The sequence below is a fragment of the Corylus avellana genome, chromosome 4 (genome assembly GCF_965113065.1).
Source record: "Corylus avellana chromosome 4, dhCorAvel1.hap1.2, whole genome shotgun sequence".
NCBI classification, from domain to species: Eukaryota; Viridiplantae; Streptophyta; class Magnoliopsida; order Fagales; family Betulaceae; genus Corylus; species Corylus avellana.
In genome coordinates, this window is record NC_142493.1 from 32,743,334 (window position 1) to 32,768,365 (window position 25,032).

General features: G+C 34.7%; 3 protein-coding genes across 3 annotated transcripts; 2 read left to right on the forward strand and 1 right to left on the reverse strand.

Annotated features, from left to right (window-relative positions):
* Positions 1-202: 202 nt before the first annotated feature.
* Positions 203-2,297, forward strand: SHW1 (short hypocotyl in white light1). Its single transcript, XM_059591765.2, has 4 exons — positions 203-405; positions 530-739; positions 1,467-1,532; positions 2,008-2,297. The coding sequence occupies exons 1-4, from the start codon at positions 265-267 to the stop codon at positions 2,149-2,151; spliced, it is 561 nt and encodes a 186-aa protein (XP_059447748.1). The 5' UTR covers positions 203-264; the 3' UTR covers positions 2,152-2,297.
* An 840-nt stretch (positions 2,298-3,137) lies between these two features.
* On the reverse strand, positions 3,138-5,851 carry BPEP (transcription factor BIG PETAL P (BPE)). The gene is made up of 6 exons (XM_059591253.2): positions 5,194-5,851; positions 4,760-4,957; positions 4,562-4,627; positions 4,344-4,412; positions 3,878-3,949; positions 3,138-3,662 (listed from the first exon to the last, which is right to left on the reverse strand). Exons 1-6 carry the CDS (start codon positions 5,524-5,526, stop codon positions 3,546-3,548), a joined length of 855 nt encoding a protein of 284 aa, XP_059447236.1. The 5' UTR covers positions 5,527-5,851; the 3' UTR covers positions 3,138-3,545.
* A 5,726-nt stretch (positions 5,852-11,577) lies between these two features.
* Positions 11,578-17,061, forward strand: LOC132178974 (RUN/FYVE domain protein). The gene is made up of 15 exons (XM_088515834.1): positions 11,578-11,790; positions 11,895-11,939; positions 12,034-12,132; positions 12,242-12,352; positions 13,110-13,284; positions 13,429-13,485; positions 13,975-14,111; positions 14,221-14,280; positions 14,368-14,445; positions 14,970-15,043; positions 15,529-15,605; positions 16,188-16,271; positions 16,394-16,452; positions 16,636-16,710; positions 16,800-17,061. Exons 1-15 carry the CDS (start codon positions 11,719-11,721, stop codon positions 16,821-16,823), a joined length of 1,227 nt encoding a protein of 408 aa, XP_088371960.1. The 5' UTR covers positions 11,578-11,718; the 3' UTR covers positions 16,824-17,061.
* The last annotated feature ends 7,971 nt before the right edge of the window (positions 17,062-25,032 follow it).

Consider the following 25,032-nt stretch of genomic DNA (forward strand, 5'->3'; position numbering starts at 1 on the left):
ATTTATTTTTTTACAATTTAATTTAAAATTTGCACTCTTATCTACAAAATTGCAATATCAAATGATCTCTAATTAATCTCAAAAATGTATACAATTCAATGGCATAATCTTTTTATTTTCCTTTGTTTTCCTCAGCATAATAGCGGTTTTCAAGGGAAAGATTATGGGTGATCGTTAATGGACTCGGGCTTGTTATGACTAAAACCCAGCCCAAGAAATTTGCTAAAGTTCGTAGTGCCCGCTTGTAATCGGAATCGGACGAGAATGGCTGGAGCAGCAACGTTATCCCCGTTGATCAACATCACACACCTTCACTCCTCGCTCTCACCGGCGGCAAAGTTCTCCTTCCCTCACCACCACTACACCCATCGTAGAAAGCCCATAATCAGCATTTGCCAGAGCCAGGTATCTCTCTCTCTCTCTCTCTCTCTCTCTCTCTCTCTCTCTCTAACACGCACGCACTGACACGTGCACAGACACTCAACAGTTAGAACTTGGAATTGAGTGTTAGGATGGTGTGTGGTCTCAGCTTAACACTTCAATCGGCGAAGAAGCAGAGGAGATTGATGGGGCTTTCTTTGAAGGCGATGATGTGGTCGAGGACGAGAGCGACGAGGAAGATACAGAAAGCAGCGTTGATTTGTTGATCAGGTTCCTGCAAAGCATGCTCAAGAAAGTCTCCAAGCGTGCCAAGAGGGCCTCGCGCTCTGTTTTGCCTTCCGCAATACCGCCCCAGCTGGTAATTATCACCTATTCCTTAATGATTACATGAAGGCAATGAATTTTGCTGGCTAGGAAGTGCTCATTTTTTGAGAAAAACCACTCGAATGGACACGATATAGTTGTTTGAGAATCAATTGACTGCTGGGTTTTGTGTTACATGTGTAACATTTTAAAGTTACAAATCTCTCGCTTATGAATTCTTTTGGTAGAATTTGCCGCGGCCGGTTATGTTGGACCGGTCTACTACCCTGTCAGATGATGTGATTTCTAAAATTTTACTGGCTTTTTTGTGATGTCTGCTAATAGTTTTTGACGCACTGTTTACAATGTAGGATTTTTGCACAAATTGATGCCTGAAAAAGAGGAAATTTTAGTCTTGGGTGAAATGAGCTCATGAGGGAATGTTAAATTCATTGTACATGTAGCAATGAATTGTTGCTAATATGGGTAAATTGTTGCTAATGTGCACTGCAAGTGAAATGCCAGTGAGCGATTTACCCAGTTTCTTGTAGGGAAATTTCCGAAGGTGCGGTGCACGGGACTGGGGTTTACTCTGCAGGGATGGGTCCGAAGGGCCCTGCCTTGAAGAGGTTCTCCGACATCAAAAAAATAAATAAATAAATAGTAATTATTATCTGTATCTCTGCATGTTGCTAATATGGGTAAATTGTTGAAACTCTTGGCAAAAGTCAATTTTAAGTTCTAGTTGGCTGCTTATTTCTATTCTTCCACTGGGAAATCAGGTGTCTTTTGCAGTTGATGGGATTCTACTGTTGGCTGCACTTTCTATTCTTAAAGCACTTCTTGAGGTATCGCTCTCCCATCACTAAATTTTAATAGTTAGATCCTATTAACCGTTTGAGCAAACCACATGTGGGCATAGACTTGAAAGCCATCTTTGTGACATTGTGACAGTTATTGGATATGTAGATATCTTTTTGATGAATCAAACAAGCTAATTTAATAGGCCTCTTTACTTACCAAATACCATTCTCTCTTTTTCTTTTTCTTGGTTTTACTTTAAAACATATTATCCACAATTGAAAAGCATTCCGAAATGGCTTATGTTTCACCTTTTTCTGGGGAAAAAAAGAAAAAGGGACACGAATAGCATATATATCAAGTCATCTTCCCCCCTTTTATTAAATTTCCTTAGCTTGTAGACTTATTCCTGTCACATTTATACTTACCAGACTGTCTTTAGCATTCTGAATTGACTGATTCATGGACATATCACAATAGGCAAAATGAGCTAACAGATAATGTTGTGATTATCTATCGCAGGTGATCTGCACCCTTGGAGGCTCTGTGTTTGTGGTGATCCTGCTCCTACGCGTGATATGGGCAGCCGTTTCTTATTTCCAATCAAGTGGGAGCGGTTTTAACCAGGGCGGAAGTTCTTTTGGAACAACACAACCTGTTGCATAATCTTCGCAACTTGGCCGGAGCGCAGATGTAAATAGGAAGTGTAAATTTAAGTAGGAAGTGATTCAAACTGCTTTGTTATTAAATGGTTCATGTACCCTATTGGAGGTGGATTTTAGGCTAATTTTATGGCTCGTCTTCTTTATACATATGGCATTGTGAATCTGCAGGAGGGTTTTTTCTTTGATATGTGTTTGCGTCCGGTCACCTGATGAACTGATCTTGATTTCTTTTTCTGAGCGGTTAACTGGTTTGATTGATGCAGTTGTGACGGTACCAATGAACTAACCAAGGATGCACTAGGCAATTTCAGAACCTACTGTTGCTGTCAAACTTTGCTTGATCCCATTGTTCAGCAATTCAACTGAGGTAAAAAAAGAGAAAGGGAGACAAAAGGGGTGGAATTGTGGAAACGTCTATCCAATCCGCAGAGAGATGTAACTAAGAATCGATTTTTTTTTAAAATCAAACTGATACTAAATTCGTTTTTTTCATTTGAGCACAACATGGATATTTGTAATCCATTCAAATTGTGCTTTTTGGCATCCATCAGCACTTTTTGTTCTTCCAAGGTCCTTGTTAGGTTACACCCTTGAGAAACTTTACCATATTTGTTCTATAAGTAATGTTACTTTTCACACTCATTTCACACCGATTGGTGTTAAGTGTTTTAAGTAACTGACATGAAAAACTACTTAAAACACACTATGTCAACCAGTGTAAAATAGGTGTGGTAAATGAATGTGACAAGTATCATTACTTTTGTTCTATAGATAGACAGTGACGTGTTTGTTACACCAAACTCATTCTCCATCCCCAACAGGCAACAACCATTTATTCACAACACATATTTGGTTGGAGACTTGCAGTTTAAAAGGTCATTTAACTTGGGTTTCATAATGTTCTGCCTAAATGCAACTTCCAGACATCCGAAGTGCTTACAATGCATAAATTGATATTATATCTCTGACAAAATCAAAAAGAAAATGTGCAGTAGAAATTCATGAAAGACTTTTTACCAAGAAAGAAAGGCCCGTTGTCAACTCAGTCAGGACCTCCAAAATGAAGGGTTATGATTGGGTATTAGCAGAGAGACAACTTTGAAGCCTGCTACAAAGTACAAACTATATGAAGCAAAAGAATTCATATTCCAACACACAAACAAATGGAGTTGTTCATATAGTAACTTAAAAGGCAGTCTTATAGACAGCAATTCCACAGCTCCATGCCTGATGCGTCTCTTTTTGGTTTAATATGTTGGGGTATATGGGGGTATATTCAGTGGCAACCACTGAAGGAGTAAGCATTGCTTCTTAATGCTTTTATTACTAATCAAGGACTTCATTTTTTTTTTTTTCCTTTTCCTTTTGGGGCATGAACGATGATGACTTCATCGACTATGTTGTTCTCTCAAAACCACCACCAACCTGCATGTGCAACCACTCTGGTGAAGACCCACGAGTGTACTCCCTTGTAGCTTGTGAACCAAATGCCATGCCAGCAGTATCAAATGTCTGTAAACATTGGAACTATTATCAACTGATTGCTAAATTAAATCTAGAAAAAACTCCATTTCCTTTAATGATTTTACTCTTTTTGTGCAAAGTTAGTAATTCAAAAAATCAAGAGCAATAAAAAAAGGGAATACCTACGCTAGCATTCAAAGAGAAATGTATTAAACAGAGGACCAACATAAATTTCAATATATGTACATATAGTTGGGACTTACATCTTTAGTAGGAAAAACTTCAATACCAGGATTCACTCTTGTATTAACTGCTTCAAGCTTCATCGACAAGAACTGCAAAATCCAATAAACTTTATAAGGCTTAACTCTGGATTTAGAGTCAGTTTCGTCCTGCAATTTCGAAAGTCAAAAGTGCATTTTCAAACAAAAACATGAGAAGCGTCCCGTTTAAGAAAAAAATGATAATCTGAAAACATAAAAAAATATATGCTGTCAAATCACAGCTAAAGAGTGCATATAAACAAAATAAAAAAGAACACATGATTTTAAAGACCAAACGAGAATTTACCAAAAGCTAATTATATTTTTAAAAATCATATCTTTACTAACTACATTTTAAATCATTATTTTTTTCAAACCACACATTTTAAAACTACTACACCAAAGAGACCATTAGTTAGCCCCCCAAAAAAAAAAATCTAAATTATTTAAAGGATTCAATTCATACCTCAACCTGACGCTGTAGTGATTGGATGTAATTAATTATTTCATCAAGAACCAGCGCTTTGCCAATAACCTGAATTCAAAAGCAAACTCGGTAAACAGTAATCCCATGTCAAGAACTTTAAAGGAAACTGAAAGTAAATCTCAAATAAATAGAAGAACATGAGATGGGAGTTAAACTGTAGAAAAACATTTTTATTTCCAGAAATAGTAAAACCATACCTTGTTACAACCAGGGACCAGATCCTGGAGAATTTTCATCCTCTCGCTTATCTTTTCTCTTCTAGCCTGTGCACCAAATCAGCAAAACTCATTCAATAGCTTTCATGCAAGTCACTTTTATATCTGGATCTAAAGCCCCAAGTAATCCAAAATAAGCAACAGTGTCAACGGTCAAGAGGATTCAAGTGAGAAAATTACTCTTTCCGCTAGACTGTGGCTGTCAGTAGCTTGACCCCTTCTTGCTCGTACGTGGATGTAGTCTTGCTTGGGCGGCTCCGCCGCTGGTTGAGTATTCTGTTCCACACGCTTGCCTGAACTGCCTTCTGCTTCAGCTTTTGAATCACCATTCTCATCCCCACATCCTGGTGTTTTCAGCCGCTTCCCCTCGCAGTCATTCTGCGCAATTTGGCACCCATCATCACAACTTATCTAATTAAAGCTAAACATCCACAAACTGTCAAACACTCTGTTTTCATTCTCTGAACAGAGCATCAAATTAGGAACTAAAACATGATTTACAAGCTATTTAACTCAGACACCCAATTCTCAATTCGTTCAATCAATTCTAGATTTGTCCATAGATTTAGCAAAGCTCATAAAGAAAAGTTGATGATTTTCGAACAAATTAATACCGCGCCATTGCCATTGCCATTGCTGGTGGAGACGCCCTTGGCGGACTCGTCCTCCAAATCACGCCGCTTCCTCGCACCACCGCCATTGGCACCGCCTCTGTCACCACCGCCGGGATTCGCTCTCAGGTCCAAACTCATCGGATCACTGCCCGAAACGTCACGATTCGCACCGCTAACGTCCCCGAACTGCGCGCTCCTCAGCCCCAATCCCCCTCCGAACTCCCCCACCCCCGCGCCGCCATTCATCGGGAACTGCCAGATCTCCGCCAGGTTGTATGGCGCCGCATTCGCGCTCGTAAACGACCCCTCGTTCATCATCGCCGGCGGATCCATTTCTCACGCACAACACAACAACACAGCCTTATTCGGATTACAATCCCTCACATTAATAAGCTTGATAAGCCAAGTTAGGAGCCAGAGAGAGAAACAGAGTCACAGAAGTAGCAGCTTCGAAAAAGAAGCCTAGAGAAAGATAGCGCGTTTGAGCTAGAACGGAAAACGAAGGCGAAGTTGAAGGTGGTGTGTGTTTTGCGTGTGTGTGATCTCCTTGGACAGTGGAGGTTGGTGCGCACAGTGTTTCTCTTTCTCTGTCCACCACCACTCTCTATTCAGAGACAGAGACCTCGGGAGTAGCAAACAAAAGTCACTTCCAGTGAGGTTTTCTCGGAGGGTCCAGTCTCCAGTCCAGGTCCAGCCCTTTCAATACCCGGCTCTTCCTCTCTCTTCCTCAGGCACACCTGTACCTTCGTCCTCCACCGTCCGATCAATCTAAACTCCCATCAACTCCATCTTCTGCCTTATCAACGGTGTGGATGACACGGATGGCGTACTCGTCAGCAGGGCAGGGGATTTTTGGGCTTCAGAGCTGGGGTCACGTACCTCAGCTAGCGTAAAGTACAAAATTCAATGTACAAACTGAGCCGGTGGGGTTTTCTCGCTTCACATAATTTAATATATATATATATATACGTGTAAAATAAAAAGTGCGAGTGATTGATTAACAAAAGATTTAGTTAAAGGTTATATACTTTTGAAGGTTATTAATGATTGTGATGATTGTGATAGATATAAGTAAGTTGTCTATTTATGGTAAAGTTAATGAATGACGCATGGTTTTAGATTTGATTAGGGATAATAGGCTCATCTGATAATCAAATATCGTATTCCATAAAAGGGGGGAGGCCCACTGTTAATCAGTCCCTTTTGTTGACGTGCTTAGACTAACAAGATTCCAAATTATTTTTATTTCACCTCCCAAAAATAATATATTACATTGTTTTCTAAAATCAAATTACAGAGCAACATTTGTAAATGCAGAATTTATTCTTCTTCTTTTTTTTTTTTCTAAAAATATTTGTTAATGTTAAATAATTAAGAGATATAAATTTGCATCATGATTCATGACATGGGAGTGCTACACTTCATGGTTCCAATGATCGTTGATCGTTGATTTGGATTAAAGAATAAATAGAGGGAGTCCTTGAGATGCACGAAAAGTGAGGTGATCCAAGTCAATATGTAGGTGTAATCTTCTAAATGCAGCCTTAGAAGGTAAAGCGTAGAGATCAATAAAATGAACATAATGATCAAATTATTGGTGATGAAATTCTTCTAAACCACGTTGCCAAGTATATGATGCTAAGAATGAATATCATATCAACTCAATACTACTTTAGTGCTTCCTTTATGCAAATGCCCTTTCTTTTTTTGTTTGTTCTGTTTAACAATCTGAACATGATACTTGTCCCCAAACCTTTTTCATCTTTTTACAACGAAATCTTTAGATCTTAAGCAATTATCTTATCCAATTGCTAGTAAACGCAAGCAATTGTCCGATATTCTTATAAGGCACATGTGTCTAAACAAGTATTGGGTTATTCAAATACTTGTCTAGACTAGACAGGTAAGCTTCATAAAAACCCTCTCACAATTATTTGCCCTGCACGTAATTGCTTGAGATCTGATTATATGTCCAATATCTTACATTTCCAAAAATTTTACATTTACTGCAATTGGATGTTTCTAATTCTTATTTAGTGCACCGAATGTAACACCTCATAGTTAACCTTGGTTAGCATCATATGCACCCATGATGTGCTTGCTGATGTAATGGTCCAAGTGTTGTTTTGTTGTATATAATGATGTACATGTTATCACATTTACACAAAAAAAAAAAAAAAAAAAAACAAACAAACAAACAAAACAAAACAAAAACAAAAAAACAAAACAAAACAAAATGACATAACGACATATTCACTATATGACAGTATATATACAATTAGGTCTATAAAATTTGATATGAACAACTAAATGAATACTTTATATTTCACTTGAAAAATAGCAATTAAAAACATAGGTAATGACAACAAATTTTAAAAAACGCATTAAAGTTTTTGGTAAAATTATAGTTTGACCTTTAAAATTGCAGTCTGACTTTTAAAATCGTGCATTCTTAAAAACTCACCCACTTACCTAAGATTTGAAAACGTAAATTTTTTCTTTTTATATTTCCAAACCATCATTTTTAAAATGCATTTCCAAACATAATACTTTATGTGATTTGATTTATAAACACACTTTTGACATGAAAAATCAAAAAGCCAAATGGGATAGTAGAGGATCTTGATCCGCTAATCTACCATTGGTGACAAAAGCACTTAATGAACCTTGAAAGAGATATAGCTAGAGCATCCACATCCCGCTCAACAAATTATAGCCAAAGAATCACAATTTTTTTTTTTCTCTATTTTAACTACCTATCCTTTTTTTTTTATTAGTTTATTTTATGCATTTGTTAACATTTTTTTACCCATTTTTGTTAACATCCATTAAATTAAACTTAGCTGCTCCCAAACAAGGCCTAGATGGATTTCATTTAATTGGTTGAGAAAGGTTTGAAAACTATGAACTGCAAATTGTCCCACTTCTGCATTCCAACACAATATACTATGGATCTCCAATATAATCTTTACAGAAAGTCATCACCCGTTTGGCCTCTTACAATTTCAAGAAACATAAAAGTAGTAGCCACTGACAGCGATTTTATTGCTGATCACAAAGCATGGAATTGATCAAATCCCACATGCAAATGGAGGAACCCATCAAATAGGCATCCTTTCTTGTTGGGCAAAATGTGATCCCCATTTCATGCACGCTTCAAGGAGTGGTGCTTGTCAAATGTCAGCTGAACCACAAAACGAAACTGTAGGCCCGCTCGGTAGCGGTTTTCTTCTCCTATGATTAAGACCCAATTCTCACGTGCTTCAAAAAGTCGCAAAGGAATAGCATACGACACTGCCTTTGCCCGTTTCAGCCAACATCGCAAGAAATTAAAGAAAGGACTGTGATTAAATCAGAGACAAGGGTTGCGTACATCTTCTGAAATTCTCATGTATTGGCCATTGGGTATTTGATTAAACTAACCCACTTTTCAATTACTTTGACCGTTGGATACTCCTTCCAATTGCAAAAAGATCAAATATTTAGTTAGGCATATATCATATATGATTTGGCAATTTGGCAGAAAGAGTAGGCTACTCCGTTCTCAAAATAGCGTCCACAAATCGGCTTTTCGTCACATTCGATACGCCCAACCCAACGCGATAGATTTGGCTAACACCAAATCAACTAATCAAGCAATGGAAGCTTATTAATTGATATTATTTTCAGCACGTGGTAAGATTACGATGACATCATCGTGGCTCATCATGAGATCTATCTGTTAAAAAAAAACTACATGTGCAAAATGCATGACTTTGTGCATTTACTTCACTGTTGCATCAAGAAACTATCACAAATTCAGAAAACTACATTCTCCACCGATTAGTTTGGTGTATTAATATATCTACCAGAGTACCAGCCATCCTGTTGATTCATATGCCATTTTGCTTCAGTCACGGAATTTCATCACTTTAAGGGGGGACGCTAATAAGCTCTAGTAGATCAAAAGATTAATATTTAATTGAAATGAGATTTAATTACCTTATGTGTAATATTCTTTTCACCTAGCTACCATATTTCTCCTATAAATGTGACCTTTTGAGATCTTCTTTAATGGTAAATGTAGGTGTTTACTGTTGTGAAGCCAAAGTGATGGGGAAAGAAAAAGAAAAGGCAATTTTAGTTGCAACAAACTTCACTTATAATTAATTGTCCCTACAATTCCAACCATCACCATCAATGGGCCAAGCAAAGAAAAAAGAAAAGGATACACACGGCATCTTTGGCTCGTATTGTACAGTGGATGACAGTTATAGATGTCGGCTCTATCTATCGACCAATGGTTTATGCTTTATGAATCCTTAGGACTCCTCATCAGTACAAGTCCAATCTGTTGATGTGTTGGGTCCCCTCCTCAAGGATGTTGCCCCAGGAGTTAATTTCGTTGCTTTAACTAAATTACCAAGTTAAACCAAAGAGAGAAAAAATAATAATCATATTTTGGCTTTCTTTTAGCAGTAAAACCAGCTTCAGATTTACCCAAGAAACATATTATACATATATTATTGGTGGGGTTAATGAGCAGAGAAGTTTGATTGTGTAGAGAATGGCTCTTAATGGTCACTTGCTTACTGGTATGCAATATGTGTGTGTAGATATGAATTTTGACAGGCAGGCTGCCAGCTGCAAGGCAAGGTGGAGGAATTAATGGAACTTGGACAACCAGTTTTAGCCAAAGGAACAGAGAGAAATGGCCCACTCTTGACTCTTGGGAACAAATTGCACAACACATGTGGACCCTCAAAAACCAATAATTTGAACAGTACTGGGGAGCTCTAGCTTGTGTGGTTTACCAATCAGCATTCAAGCTGGATTCTTGATCAATTATGACTTTGTTGAAATCAAGCTGTGAGCCCTGTACATTGTTGCAAGATAAGGCAGACGACAGACATTTGGCAGCAGCAGCAGCAGCTAGCCAGCTTCTTCAAGGAACATGTTGAGATAAGTTTAATAGACGGCTCGATTGTGACCCATTTCCACTTCCAATAGGCTACTCCATTTTCATTCTTTCACTTGATAAACCTGGTGATTGGCATTTCTATTCAACTTGATTCAGGATTATATCATGTCAAGGTTGATTTTTTTGTTTTTGGTCGGCTAGCTGTCCAGTTGAATTGAACTGTGCATGCTTTTGGAGAGAGATGTAAAGACCTGAAGACAATGACGGGTGTGGTGGATAAAATCTTAATTCTTGGCTACGTTTCTAGCTCTTCTTTGCTCCTTTAATTTGCTTGAACTGAAGAACCCATTGCTTAATTGTACACTAGAGAGAGAGAGATTGGGCATATTAAAGTGGTACTTTTCATCTTCATTGGTACTCCATTAATATCAATTGAGCTCCTAACAACAAACACAAAACAACAATACAATACAGAAAATACAAACAAATAGGAAATGAGCAAAAAAAAAAGGGCTCGGTCCTCTGGATCTTGGTCAATATACTAAGAAATTGCACCATCAAAGTGGTATTTGAAGCAAGTCAAAGAGTTTACTAGCTTTGAAACAACACCTACTGAAATGAGGTTGTTGAAGAAGACACACTGAATTCCCATCTAGATTCGTTGAAAGGGAGTAACGATCTCCGGTTGATGAAACAATCTCCACACAAAAAAATCAAACTAGAGTAGCTAAAAGAGATTAAAACCCACCAACAAAAAAAAAAATAATAATAATAATAGAACAAACATAAATACAAGACATAAAACAAAGCAAAATACAAGAAAGTAAGCAAAAAACCCTCAACAATAGCAACAACGAAGGAGCAAGATTTTTGGCTGGCGCGTGTAAGCCACTCACCGGTGCATGATGAATACACGCGGTAATGGAGGCCTGAGGGCAAAAATCAGAGGCCAACCATATGTAACGTGTTATAAATGATATTTTTTTCATTATTTTGATTCAGGTTCTACAGTGGTCTTCATAGAAGGTCATTATTGATATTTTGATCATTCAATTTTCATCTTAAAAGGATCATTGTTCTTATACATACATTGTATATCTTATAATATATATTAATTAAGTAATTAACTCAACAATTTTTTACCCGTGATATCAGAGTAATGCGTTTAAACCTCGTTTGTCATTTATTTCTCATTTCAATTAAATATTTGATGTGTTTGACTGCACTTATTAAAAAAAAATTTGAATACACATTTCCTTGCGCTTGAAAGAAAAAATAATAAAATAAATTAGACGTTTGCGCCAAATTCTTGAAATTCAATTAGGGCTTGTCCCCAATCTTTGCTTTGAAAATACATCGCAATGAATTTTTAATGTTTCTGGCCATGCAAGAATAGTATTTTGGGTAAATAGACATTTGAGTTCAAATACTTTAGATGGCGGGAAAATACAGTTTCTGCTGCTTATTAATTATTTTTTGTTTTTTAAACAATGGGCGGCCCATTGAAGACTTTGTCTTGGCAATCCTTTCGAGAGATTGAATCGAAAACTAAAAGGTTGAAACAGAAGCAATTTTCAAGAAGAAGAAATACGAGTATCTGAACTGAACCATATCTTAAGGGAAAAATGGGTTTGCTTGAATTGTCTAAATTCAAGCTCCAGCTCCGAACGCTAATCACCGAAGTTGAAGAGCTCAGAGTACGATTTTCCATCTCGAATCCACTAAATCTCCGAGTGTTTGTGTGTGTGTGTTTTAGTGTTTATATGAATATATATATATATATATATATTTAAATTTTCAGGAAAGGGAACGCTCGGCCACCGAACAACTTCATCTTCAAATTCAGGTTTCTTTCTTCGAATTAGTTCGCTTCCAATTCTTTTTTTTTTTTTTTTTTGCGGTTTTCCTTTCAATCTAGGATTTTTGGTGTTTGGATGCAGAAGCAAAAGCAAAATGAGGAAGAGCATAGCAGAAAGTTCCAGGAATTGCAAACGGAGTTAGCTTTGTCCAAGGAACTGCGGCAGAAACTCGAGAGGAAGGTTTATGAATTTCTGGATAGACTTTGCGGCCTATGTGCTTGTTGAAATGCTCTTTAGAAATAAAAGGTTGTTGTTGATACTTGTTATCAACTCAATTGTGTTGCCTCAGGTGAACTGCCTTCAAGACGACAATGCTTTACTCGAGCACAAGCAAAAAGAACTGAAGGAAACAATACAAAGCCTACTTCAATCACGGGAAAGTTTTGTGAATGCTTATGAGGTTTTATACTCTCCGATCCTTTCTATAACGCAAATGATTGTTACTTTTGTTAATTATCACTTTGTGGAGGAGAGGATGAAGATGGGTAAGCTAGTAAAATAGTGGCATGGTACATATTGAATTCCAGAGAAAGGAAGGCAGAAATAAATCTGAAGATGTTATGATTAAACATGGCGGTGCCTTTTCAGCCAAGTGGTGTATAGAGAATGGACTTTATGATGAATTCAGTGTAAAACAGCTCAAGCATGTGAATGGCATAGCTGAATATATGAAATACATGTGAATTTGGGCACTAAAAGTATTAGGTGAATTCCCTTTCATGAGATGGTTTACTTTGATTACCTAGTGCTTCTCTGCAGTGCATAGCTACTGTCATGTCTTTAAATTTTGATCTGCAAAGAAATCATCTCTGCTATTTGTGTTTCATCCTTTGCATATGTTACCTTTGGAATCATGAATTTAATCTTATTTCTAAGTTCCTTGGAAAATTGATAAGTAATATGTTAAGCCTTATGCTCTGATTTACATAATTCTAGAATTCCATGAAGCTCAGTGTATTAGTGACTACCCATATGTTGAGGGATGAAGGTCATGTTCTGCACAATCCGGGAGCTAGAATGTTCTACAAATATACTTAATGTATGAATAAATCATCACGCAATAGCATTTCTCTGGTTGAATCCAAACCTCAGATTTCTTCATATCAAGAAATGTATTTGAGTAGTATATGGTTTTATGATGTCATAACTGTGTGCAGGAATCTACTTGTGAAATGAAACGTTCAATTGAAACCAGAGATAGAAAGCTCACTGTCCTATCTGAGAAGATAAAATCTCATTTATTATTATTTGATTCAATAGTAAAGGAGGCATTTTGTATCAAGCAAGTTGTCAATGATGTGCAATGCCTTGTGAGTGAAAAAGAGGAAGTAGGCAAGTAGCTTTCTAAACTATTACTTATTCCAGGTGTAAATTTATTATTATTAGCTCATTTTTAAATTTTTGACATAGACCGATTCATAATTTCATGAAAGTTGCAGCATCAGATTACTTTTTAACTTCGCCTTTTCTATTCAGTTGCCGGCTTAAAGAGCAAAATGGATAAAGTCCCTGTATTTGAAAAAGTTTTTGTTGGTAATGCCAAATTCTCATTCACCTGCTTTAATTAGCTCTTCACTTTGTACTATAAAATATACATATTTGTGTATATATAACTCTCTCTTTTTTCCCCGTATATATGTAACTATGTGTGTTATATTGAAAGGAATTACTCCTTTCCAGACCAAAATATGCTTTTCAGCACCATCCTTTCTCACAAGGTGGCTCCCACAATGGGTCCATTCCTCCATTGGTTCCCACCATTTGAGAAAGGATGGTGCGGAAATAGCTAATATTGGTATGAAAATGGCACTGCCCTATATAAATTCATGTTGTTTGATTATAATAAACAAACAATAATATCATTCAACTCTGGAGCATATCACATCATTTATTTGGATTCAGCCAAAGTGCTCATATATTACTTTTCTTTATTATAGTTTTGCCTAACGCTTTATTTTTTTAACAAAAGCGCTATGTGCATTTATGATTTATTAGGACTATAATTTACTCTATTTCATGCAGAGAAGATCTCTAACCTTGAACATAAACTGAAAAATGATGAGGACGAGTTACAAAGAAAGGATAGAATCATTTTAGAGCTAGAAGCCCATCTGGAGGCAGCAAGAAGTCGCAACAACTACCAAAATGAAATAGAAGAGATATCCATATAAAAATTGAATATCATGTGTTTTATGGACTCCAAAGAATTAACATGCACTTTCAACTGAAGGTATACTTTTATGAGTGTTTTATCTTAACTGGGCAAACCTCCAGAAAACCCTATCAGCAAAGGATGCGGTCATACAGAATTTTATTTCTGAGAAAGAGGTTTGAATAGTAGATTTTTGTTTATTGATTTCTGCCCGTCTGTGCTTGTTGGTTTTCTAAACTTATTTTAAATTTCTCCATAATCAGGAATTGCATAGTGAAGTGGGGTGTTTAAGCATTATCTTACAGAAGATTCAGGATATCGTTACAAATATGAATGAAGAGGTTAGAAAAGAGTTTGATCTCGACGTGGAATATGCTAGTCTTTTGATTTGAAGGTTTTATGCTTTTTTCACTCTTAAGAAATATTCCATCACCATGATGACTCTTATGCTAACTTAGAGAGATTATATGCCATGTAATGTGGGGAGTACTTAATAATATGATGATTCCACATAGTATGTAGAATTCAAATTTTACCTAAACACTTTGTCCATGCTATATATTAAGTTGCTTGGCTGTAGTATTAAAATTCTTCTAGCCACCCAATTGAATGCGACTGTTATTGGTGCCAATTCTGTGGATCTATGGGAATCTGAAATATGGTTTAACTTATTAAATTTTTTGTACTGTGCTTTGTTATGCCTCTGGCAATTTTATGTCATTCTCTTCCTCATTTGTTTCCTTATGAGTACCTTATAATTTTTATTTTTCTTTCTTCTAACTTTCGTTTTACTTTGTTGTTACAGTATCTTATTTCTTTCACAATCATTTGCTTCTGTTTGAAATACATTTGATTCTCATGCCAGGATAAAAGGGTATTTTCATCGATACTGGAATGCCAAGAAGGATGTGATATCATTATGGGAAAGGAAGTTAATGGGTAGGATACTTATGTTCATTGCCATCATTCATGTTTAAGTTCTGGAGCACTAAAACTTATTAGCATGTGTCATTTTGAAATCTTAAGTAATTACTGTAGAGAAATAATCTTTCTTCCTGTCAGGGAGCTAGACACGTAAGTGTATATGTTGGGTCATTTGGATCAGGTAATTCTGGTCTAGTTGTTAGATGAACCACAACACTGGATGCCAAGCATACAAATGACACATGATATCCCACCAAGAGAACCTCTTTAACATCTGATTCCTTGTGTGGGCATGGGTGCCTGTACATACATTTTAATTCTAAGGCTTTCTCCAAAAATACTGATTATGCTCTACTGGAGTAAAATAGGAGTATTCCTGTAGTTGTCCACAACAGGTGAGCATGCATCTCTTACCCAATTGGGTCAATGCACATTTGATTTTTGTCTTTCTTTGATGGCTAGTTCTTATTCTTAATATTTGGTCATCTTTGGCTTATCAGGACTGAAGACGGGCCTCAAAGTAATATAGAAAAATATCCAAATAAGGCATCTGAGACTGGCTGTACAGAAAATGCAGGTTTATTCTGCCTTCTCCTTCTTGTTCTTATTTCTGTAGGGCTTCTGTATTATATTCATACCAGTTGTTTAGTCATAGATTTTGAAATATATGGCATTTGTGCAACTTGAAGAGAATCATCATATGAGAAAGATAGCCTATGCTTGTTGATACCGTAGTAGGAAATAATTCACTGTAACCCATGGCGATCTAGGAGCACTAGGTGTTGGTCAGGGTGATTCTCTCTTTCACGTGTCCCTTTCTACATTAATCTGTTGTGCAATTTGGTGGGTTTTGAAACTTGTTCTGCAAATGGAGCAGCACCCATATGCAATAGTACCAACATCAAAAGCCACTTCAAGACCCATAGAAATTGGTCCTATAAGTGAAATGATTAGTCAGTTTAAATGAAGAACTCTTATTCAAGCGCAATGCAAAGAAAAAAATTATATACCTTTCCATGGGATATGATGTGGCTATATACATCATAGTAATTGAGGGTACTTCACGAAAATGCCATTGGAAATTCATGCACACATGCATTCCCTCTCTTTTTTATGTATCTGTGTAGAATGCCTTGTATTTCCAAATATTTTGATGCAGCTTCACTTCTATGTGAGGAGTACAAAAAAGTTGCTGGCACCTTAGGGGAGGACAATAACAATGACTCCTGTGTGTCAGAGGCAAGTTGACAGTTTTTACTAAGCTGCAAATTCAGAATTTCATTGTTTGGTTATGTGTTAAAAGACATGTCTGGCTCTTTTTTCTAATGGTTCAATGACACTTTGCCTGTTATCTTCCGCAGTCAGGTTACTCAGAGTCTCAAGCAGCAGCCAATGTTCCAAGCATCTCTGCCAATGATGGTCAGGTATGGAGATGACTGATCTTATAGTCAAGATGCTCAGTTATTTTAAATTGCTTTAACAAATTGCTTGAAGAAAACTATAACTTGATGGAATATTTGACACTTCAAAAACTGTTCTACGGCAACTGATGCCTAATTGGTACATCTTTCTCTCTCTTTTTTTTTTTTTGGTGTGTGTATGTGTAGGATCACTGCACAAGGTCAGTACACCACTTGGATTCTGAGTGCTCAACAACACAAGCAGAGCCTCAGAAGATCCAGGTTAGGTTTTCTTATTATAACATAGTTTCATTTTTAATTATGTCTGGGATACCTGTTAAAAGTAACAAGAAGATATTCTGAAAATGCAGGAGTGTGATAATGTACTAGGGTAATGGCCTTTACGAGTATGGTGATGATGTAAGGATAATTTCACTTGGCACAATGATCTCCAAAAGTTTGCTTGATTCTTTTCTTTTTTATCAAATTCATTGGGATTGTGAATAGGAGCCTTCTGTTTACTAAATCTTCAGTCCAATGAGAGATTCTGATGAATAGAAATTTTTTCTAATTGCTAGAGTTGTATATGAATAGAAAAATCTATTTCACCAATATTTTATTTCATTCATATAATCATATTTTCCTTAACCAGGTAGATAGACAAAAACAATTTAATATGTGAGGTTTGTAGACTTGTAATACTGATACAGTAAAAAAAATTAGTATAAAATAGAGGGGGGCATGCCCTAACCCAGGTCCGCTCCTGGAACTTAGATCATCATTGAGATTATCTTACTTTATTATTTTTTTGAGATTCAAGTGCCAAATCAATATTATAGATGTCAATTGGATCCTGCAGTTAAAGTAATGACCAATTAAGCCCATTTTTATTTATGGGCCTGTCCAAGCCATATGTTGTTTGCAATTAAACACTTGTTTTTTTGGGAAAGCTTCAATACGTTATCCCATTCGTATTCAGCTGAGGATTGCAGCTGGGCTCAGCTAGACTTGATTTTGTAATTTCCCTCCCCTCTTACACATTAAAATTTGGAAAATTATACTTACCCCTCAAATTTACACAAATTGCAATGTTTTCTCTAAATTTTTGTCAAATTTAACCGAAAATCCAAATAAATGAGATTAAGAAAGAGAATTAAGTAATTTGGGGTCAGTTACAACCTTTTAAATGTAGGAGAATATTATAGTTGGTGAAGCGTAGATTTCCTTGAGATTTTATTTGGGTCACCCTACATTTGTTTGGTTGAATACAATTAGGGCTTGTATGCATTTGAAAAGATTCAGTCAGAAAGTCAACCAATGATCACAAAGTCTGCTCGGCTACCAGCCAAGGGAATCTTATCAAACCAATCACGACTCAGAAGGTTCATTTAAAACCATACTTTGGAGAATATTATTTTTTGGTGTCCGAGAGAGATTGAACCATTCTTTGCATCTTCTGTGCATTTGTAATTGTATGGCAATATTTAATCTCGACAGGGACCGATTGATATAGATGATTTTCTTTTCTTTTTTCTTCAATGTTTTTCATTTTATTTTTTCATGACTATGAGATGAGAAGTTTTAGAGAGCTAAACAAATGAACTCTGAAAATTTTTCAAACTGATGTGAGAATTACATTTTTTTTTTTTTTAATTTAAAAACCCTTATTATGTCAGTTTAAAAACTTTGCTAGTTCATTTGTTTGACTTCCTAATACTTATCCTATGTGATTAATATTTAGATAATATAACAAGTGAATTTTTTTGAAAGAAACATTACAACTGTCGTAATAATTTAGGATCACTCAAAATATCATTTGTTTCGTTCTAACGACAAAATTGCATAAAGAATTGGTCTAAATAAACGTGTAGTGCTGATGGTCTTGGTTGAAATTATCGCCATCGCTTTAGATCTCTGTGAAACTGTATTCCAGGCAAGAGGCTTTCCAAGACAAATGGCATAGAAAACTGCGATTTTGTCTCCAAGATGAAAGGGTGTCCATGGCTGGCTTGGCGTTCCGTCCTGGGCCTGCTCTAAAACCATGGGTTTTGCTGGGTTGCTGTGCAGCTTTCCCTGGACGGCACGTGAGCCCACAACTTTTTCCAACCGATAATTAAATGCTCGTAAAGATGATGGTGTAATAAATGTATAAGCTAGAAGTCAAGAGGGGCCATTAAAATACATCATTTTCAGGCATTTAATAACTAGTTTAAGTTCTTTGATTTCAGTGTCATTCAATGATGAAGGATGCTACACGTACAAATTTTTATAATTTATTGAAATCAAGTCGGTTACTAAATTTTTCTTTTAAAAACCCTTTTTAATTACAAGATTATGCCTATTAAAATAGATTTAGGATTCTTACAATGTCAAATCATGTGAATTCAAACCTTTTTAATTAGATAATGACACCACCCACGATGCTTCTTCACGCGTCAGTAATCTCTTTTTCTTTCACCAAGAGTAGAGCATATTGCAAAATATATATATATATATATATATATATATATATATATATATATGCTTTAAGATGAGATCTATAATAATCACTAGGGCAAGATCATAAAATGACATTCATCTTACAAGTCGTGGGTTAAGATCATATTCACTATTAAAGTATGAATTTGTGTTGAATGAGAAGGATATCTAATCCGAGTACAAATTCATTAACACTTCTTACTCAAGTCTCCAAAAGATTGGGATTGAGTGGATTGGTCTCATAGAGAGAGATTACCAGCGTGGAGGAGTGTCGTGGTTGGGGTCGTGATTGGCAGCGGCAGATTTGGCTAGATGAATATGAAAAGCGGTAAGTAAGTTGTTTAGGTTTTTAACCTATATGAAAATAAAATCTAATGTCTTTGTTTATTTTGTTTAAAATGTTCCAAGCCTTCATTGAATAATAGATCGAGTCTATTCTAAAAAGTGGAATAAAAATTGAAGAAATAGCAGAGGGTAGATCACCTAAAGCTTTCGAGTAGCTGGCGTTCCAATAAATTTCAAAGTGATACTTTCATTTAATGCATGCACTGACTTGTTTTTTTTAATTGAATCCCTTGGCTACTTAATTGTATTTAAGGGCTACTTTAAGTGCAGTGAAGTGAAGGTAAGGCAACAGAATAATTTTATGAGACCTATTTGTATTTTATTAAGAATGATGTGGCTATTAAAATTACTATTGGACTTATGATTGATCATTATTAAATTTTGATTAAATAATAATTTTAATAACTGTATTATTCTTAGTAAGACACAAATAAATCTTTTAAAATTATTCGAAGCAACGAAGATTAGGGACATATAATAATTAAAATTGGTCCTCAAGAGGTAGTTCAATCGGGTGTGAACTACGCCTTATGAAACGGAGATCACTAATTTGAATCCTCTCTCTCATTCTCTTGGACATGTAAAAAAAATAAATAATTAAAATTGTAAAAAAATGTAATTTAATCATAATTATAATAATAATTACTCTCCATTTCATTTCATAGCATTGTCCTTGTCCCGCCATAGAGCATTTAATGAAGTAAATTTAATGTTCTCGTAAAAGGTGTGTGGTGTTACTTTCAAGATATGTGTATTGTGCAGGCAGAGCAGATGATTATTAGATTGGATAAATCCCTTGCTTTTCTTGGTTTTCCCAACCAAAATGTTTGGACCGGTCTCACTACAGTATTACTATCACCATGCCACTCTTTTTCTTTTTTAAAAGATAGATTACAACATAAAATGTTGGACATGTCAAACAAGAAAACCTAAAGATAACCAAAACAATGGGTCATATTTTGTTATGGTTCATCTTGTGAGGGTTCCGAAAGGTATTTTAAGGCTATTTGCTTTGTCTTTATTAGCAGCCTTGTGTAATCGTTTTGATTTACTTAATGGGTACGGTCCTTGATTACGTTTTCATATTACAAACTCACTTGGTGTTTCATAAACTAAGAAAACCTAAGATAATCAAAAGTGTTACCCTACTATAATTACCATTATGTTATTCACAAAAATAATTTATCTTTTTAATGTTTAGAATTAGCTCATGAGATGCCCCGTGATTAATCCTACTACTTTAACGCCACCATTTAAAAAAATATATATATTGGATATTCATCTTTCGTTAATCTCTTTTCAATTTTTATACAAGAGATGAGCAAATTCATTATTGAATCAATGAGACTATCTCACATATTCAATTATGAATTTATACAAAAGATAAACAAAAAGATAAATGTGTAACAATTCTTTTTATAACCAAAAAAAAAAAAAAAAAAACCCATTGATACCTTCATCCCCATCAAATAAATGGTATTAATCAATAATCTTAGAATCCAATGGCACTGTTATAAATAGAAAAATTTCTAAATTTAACCAACTACTAATATAAATTTTGTAGAGTTTTATACCATAAGAAATCTAAGATTACTTATATGATTTGAAAAAAAAAGAGAAATAAAAAAATAAAATAAAAAGGAAAAAATACATTTTACTCCCTTGAACTATTCACCTATTTGCATTTTGACCTCCAATATTTAAAAAGTGACATTTGATAACCCAAACTTCCAAAACTCTTGCAATTCAACCATCCTTACTTTTTTTTTTTTTTTTTTTTTTTTTTTCAAAATGCCTCCATCCCAAGTTAAAAAAAAAATAATAACAAAAAATTAAGGGGCGTCCGGTTTGGGGTGGCCGGCCACCCCTTAATTTTTTATTATTTTTTTAAAATTTAAAATTTTTTTAACTTGGGATGGAGGCATTTTGGAAAAAAAAAAAAAAAAAAAGTCTAAATGGTTGAATTGTAACAATTTAAAAATTTGAAGAGTTAAGTGTCACTTTTTAAATATTAGAGATAAAAATATAAATAAGTAAATAATTGGTAAAATGTATTTTTTCCAAATAAAAACTAGTAGTATCATTCTGTGACGAGGGTCCAATTTCCTAGCGCTGTCATGATTTTTTATTTGGAAAGGGCCCCCCCTCCCCTCTAATCATAGTCCTTGCTTTAAAGGGCTCATTTGGGGTGGATATGGCGGCATTCAAGGGCGTGCAACCCTCAGGGCCCAGTTGGTCCCCACCCCTCAGAGGCCTTGTATTTTTTTGTGAGCTGTTTACCATATAATTTTAATAATTCTGCTCACTATTCATGTTGTTTTTTTTTGGATCTGAATTGATGATTCTCTGACTGTAGTTGTACTGTTGTACAGTTGTACTTTTAATATATAACTACAAAACTTACTCCTCATAAATGTAAAATGTATTAAAATCAATAATTATTTTAAAAATTTGGCAGGAAAATTATATATATATATATATATATATATATATATATATATATATATTTTCTTTCATTAATTTCGATATTTATTGGTGCCTGTCAAGTCTCAAGCATAGGGTAATTTGGATCCACGTTTACAGCAAGACATACCCCCTTACCACTAAGAAATAAGAATCATTTTTCATTTTAAATAAAAAATATATAAAATCATTTCACGGTCCCATTAATTACTTCATATTTTGATTCATCTCACTCAATGATCTACATGATGTGTGATGTGTCCCTACCACTACAAGTTCACCTCATGGATTGCTATTATTGTTCTCTCACCATTAAATCTATGCATGCCTAGCCAAGAAAAAAAACAAAAACTAATTCAAATCAATAGCCAGTACATATATATTGTTAGAGCATCAGGTCACAATGCATCAAATTGAACCGTAGCCATCAATTGTTCTGGCTTCATTCTCATCTTTCCTCCTCTTACATCTTCATAGTAGCCATTAATTATTCTCGCTTCATTTCCGTCTCTCCTCTTATAGTTAGAAGGGCCGGACGCCCTCTTATTTTTTATTGTACTTCAAAAAAAGAATACAATGATTATCATTGTTTTAAAAAGTTTGGTAAATATCCACATATTAAATAAATCAGATAAGATTTGAGAGATGAGAGAGGGATTCTTTTTTTTTTTAAAGCAAATAGGGAAGAGGGTTACAAGGGATAAAAAAAACCGTAAAAAGAGGTAGGTTCCCCTACAACAAACCTAAACACAAAAATTAACAGTATATATAAGAAAACGAAACAACATAGGGAATGGGCCAAATTAATAGCCTGATCCTCTCAAAGGGACCCCACAAAACGGTTTTAAAGGCAAAGAAGTATAGGAATGATCACAAACTTCATGAGGTTTATAAACCCTAATTATAGGTGTAAGAACAAAAAGTCCAAATTCATCTATACCCCAGCAAATAACACAATCAACCACCAGAAGGTAGTCAAAGCAGGAACGACACTGATAAAATCCGGATCTTGAGCTTAAAGAGGGATTTGTTTGTTGAATTGTTCTCTTTTTTTACTTTTTTTACTTTTTTGGGTTTTTTTTTTGTTCCTTTAAAAAAAAAAAAAAAAACTAATTAACAAACAGAAGCTAAAAACTGTTATAAAAGTAAAAGTCACTATTATTGCGAATTGACTTGTAATACATAGCGGGTGGGCAAGGGCAATAGGCAACAGCCAATAGGCAATAGGGATGACTATTATTTTACTCATCTATGCCATTTTTGTTTTCCACATCGGGATTGATTTTATAGTATTATGATTGCTTTCACAATATTCCTTGATTTGTACTCTCGCAACCAATTTGCATGTTAACATTATGGATTCTTCTTTCAAAATCATTTTCTCTTTTTGTATTTGTCTTTTGACCAATTTTCGTCCTCATCTTTGCCCTATATATATATATATATATATATACATGAATAGTGATTTATTCGAGACCGGCATATATGAACAATGTGCATGTTGATATTATAATATTATAAAATATTATTAAAATAATATTTAAACAGTAAAAAAATAAAATAAAAGAATATTATAATGTCGGTATGCACACAGTTTATGCACACTGGTGTCCAATAAATCACTACTATATATATTCTAATTATTTTTGGCATATTTGAAACATCAAGGGCATTACCCTCTAAAGTAAATTACTCTTAAGTCTTCTTTTTTTTTTTAAAAAAAAAAAAAAAAAAAACAAAACAAAACAAAAATTGTCCCGTAACACTTAATAAATGTCTAGTTCCACTCCGGTTGGGTTTTCTGTCATTTCAAATTCAAACACTTTCAGTTTCTTCACCCCCACAGTTCAACTGAAAGGGCATTTGCTAACCCTACGCACGCAACAATTTTGTTTTACTTTATTTAGTCCACGATTAGTTGGCATCCAACATTTATTCATTTAATACAAAGTTGCAGGGACATATCTTGCTCTTATGAATGAAAACACATCACAATAAAAATAAAAAATAAATTTAAAATTAGTAATAGGTACCTCAACTACCTTTTCTTTTTTTAGTATATATATATTTCCGAGTAAGATCATATCCATTTCATCCGAGAAGGATCATATCCATTTCAAGTGAAGTAGAAAGAATGAGTCATACTATACAGCGCATTTTTTTTTTTTAATCTTATAAATATCTCACAATACTGGTGTGATAATCCTAACAAATTCTTAGATTAGTCATTGTTAAAAAAAAAAAAACAAAAAACAAAAAGTTTGTTGAGATTATCCTGATTTTTGTTTTTTAAAAATAAAAAATAAAAAAAAACATTTTGAAAGTTGGAATTTTATACAAAAGTCAGGGGTATAAACATCATATAACGTTTAAAATCTGACGGATGGATCCAAATTGAGAGCAATTGAAAGTTCAAGAGATTAAATTGAGAGATTTTGAAGTTTATGGGGGTTTATTAAATCGGGTAAAAGTTCAGGAGTCTTCAGTGAAGTTTCCATTTTTTATAATATAAATAAGAGTGTTTTTGTACATGTATTTTGATTGTTTTGTATTTTTTAAAATATATGAATTATATATATATATATATATATATATATATATATATATATATAATAAAGTCCACTTAACCTCCTTAGATAATCCCCCCAATGACAATTTACCACCAAAACTATCAAAACAATGACAATATATTTCAAATGCTAACAAAATGACAAAATTACCCCTATAAAATTTTTAGTAAGACAAAAATACCCTTAAATTTTTTTTTAAAAAAAATTAAATTTTAGTATTTTTTTTTCTTATTTTAGTAAGGTTAATTTCATCATTTTTAAAAAAAATTGAGGGTAAGAACTAATTCCTTCACGTAATATATATATATATATATATATATATATATATATTAGGTAGGGTTTGGTAAGAATTCCTTCACGTAAGCAAGCTGGCTAGGTCTCATTCATTAATTATTCACCAACCAACAAATAATAAAGTTTTTATTTTTATTTTTATTTTTGTATTTGGAAATTCAACCTCGGAATCACAGTTTTGGCCGACCTGCTTGTAATAGACGCAATTGTTTTGTACCACAGCTTTTGGCTCTGACACATTTGGACAGTTTCCACGAACAAAAGAAAGATAGATAGAAATTACTTCTATCTTTCTTAGGTTATTGGTGTGAAACGTCAACAGCGCATCAGCCAGCACACACGCCAAAGCCAAGTCCACGAACTCCTTGCCAGACTCCCACACGCTCGCTGAACTATCTTTTACCCACGTGTCAAATCATTTCCCACACGGGACCCTTCTTGTACAAGTCCCTCC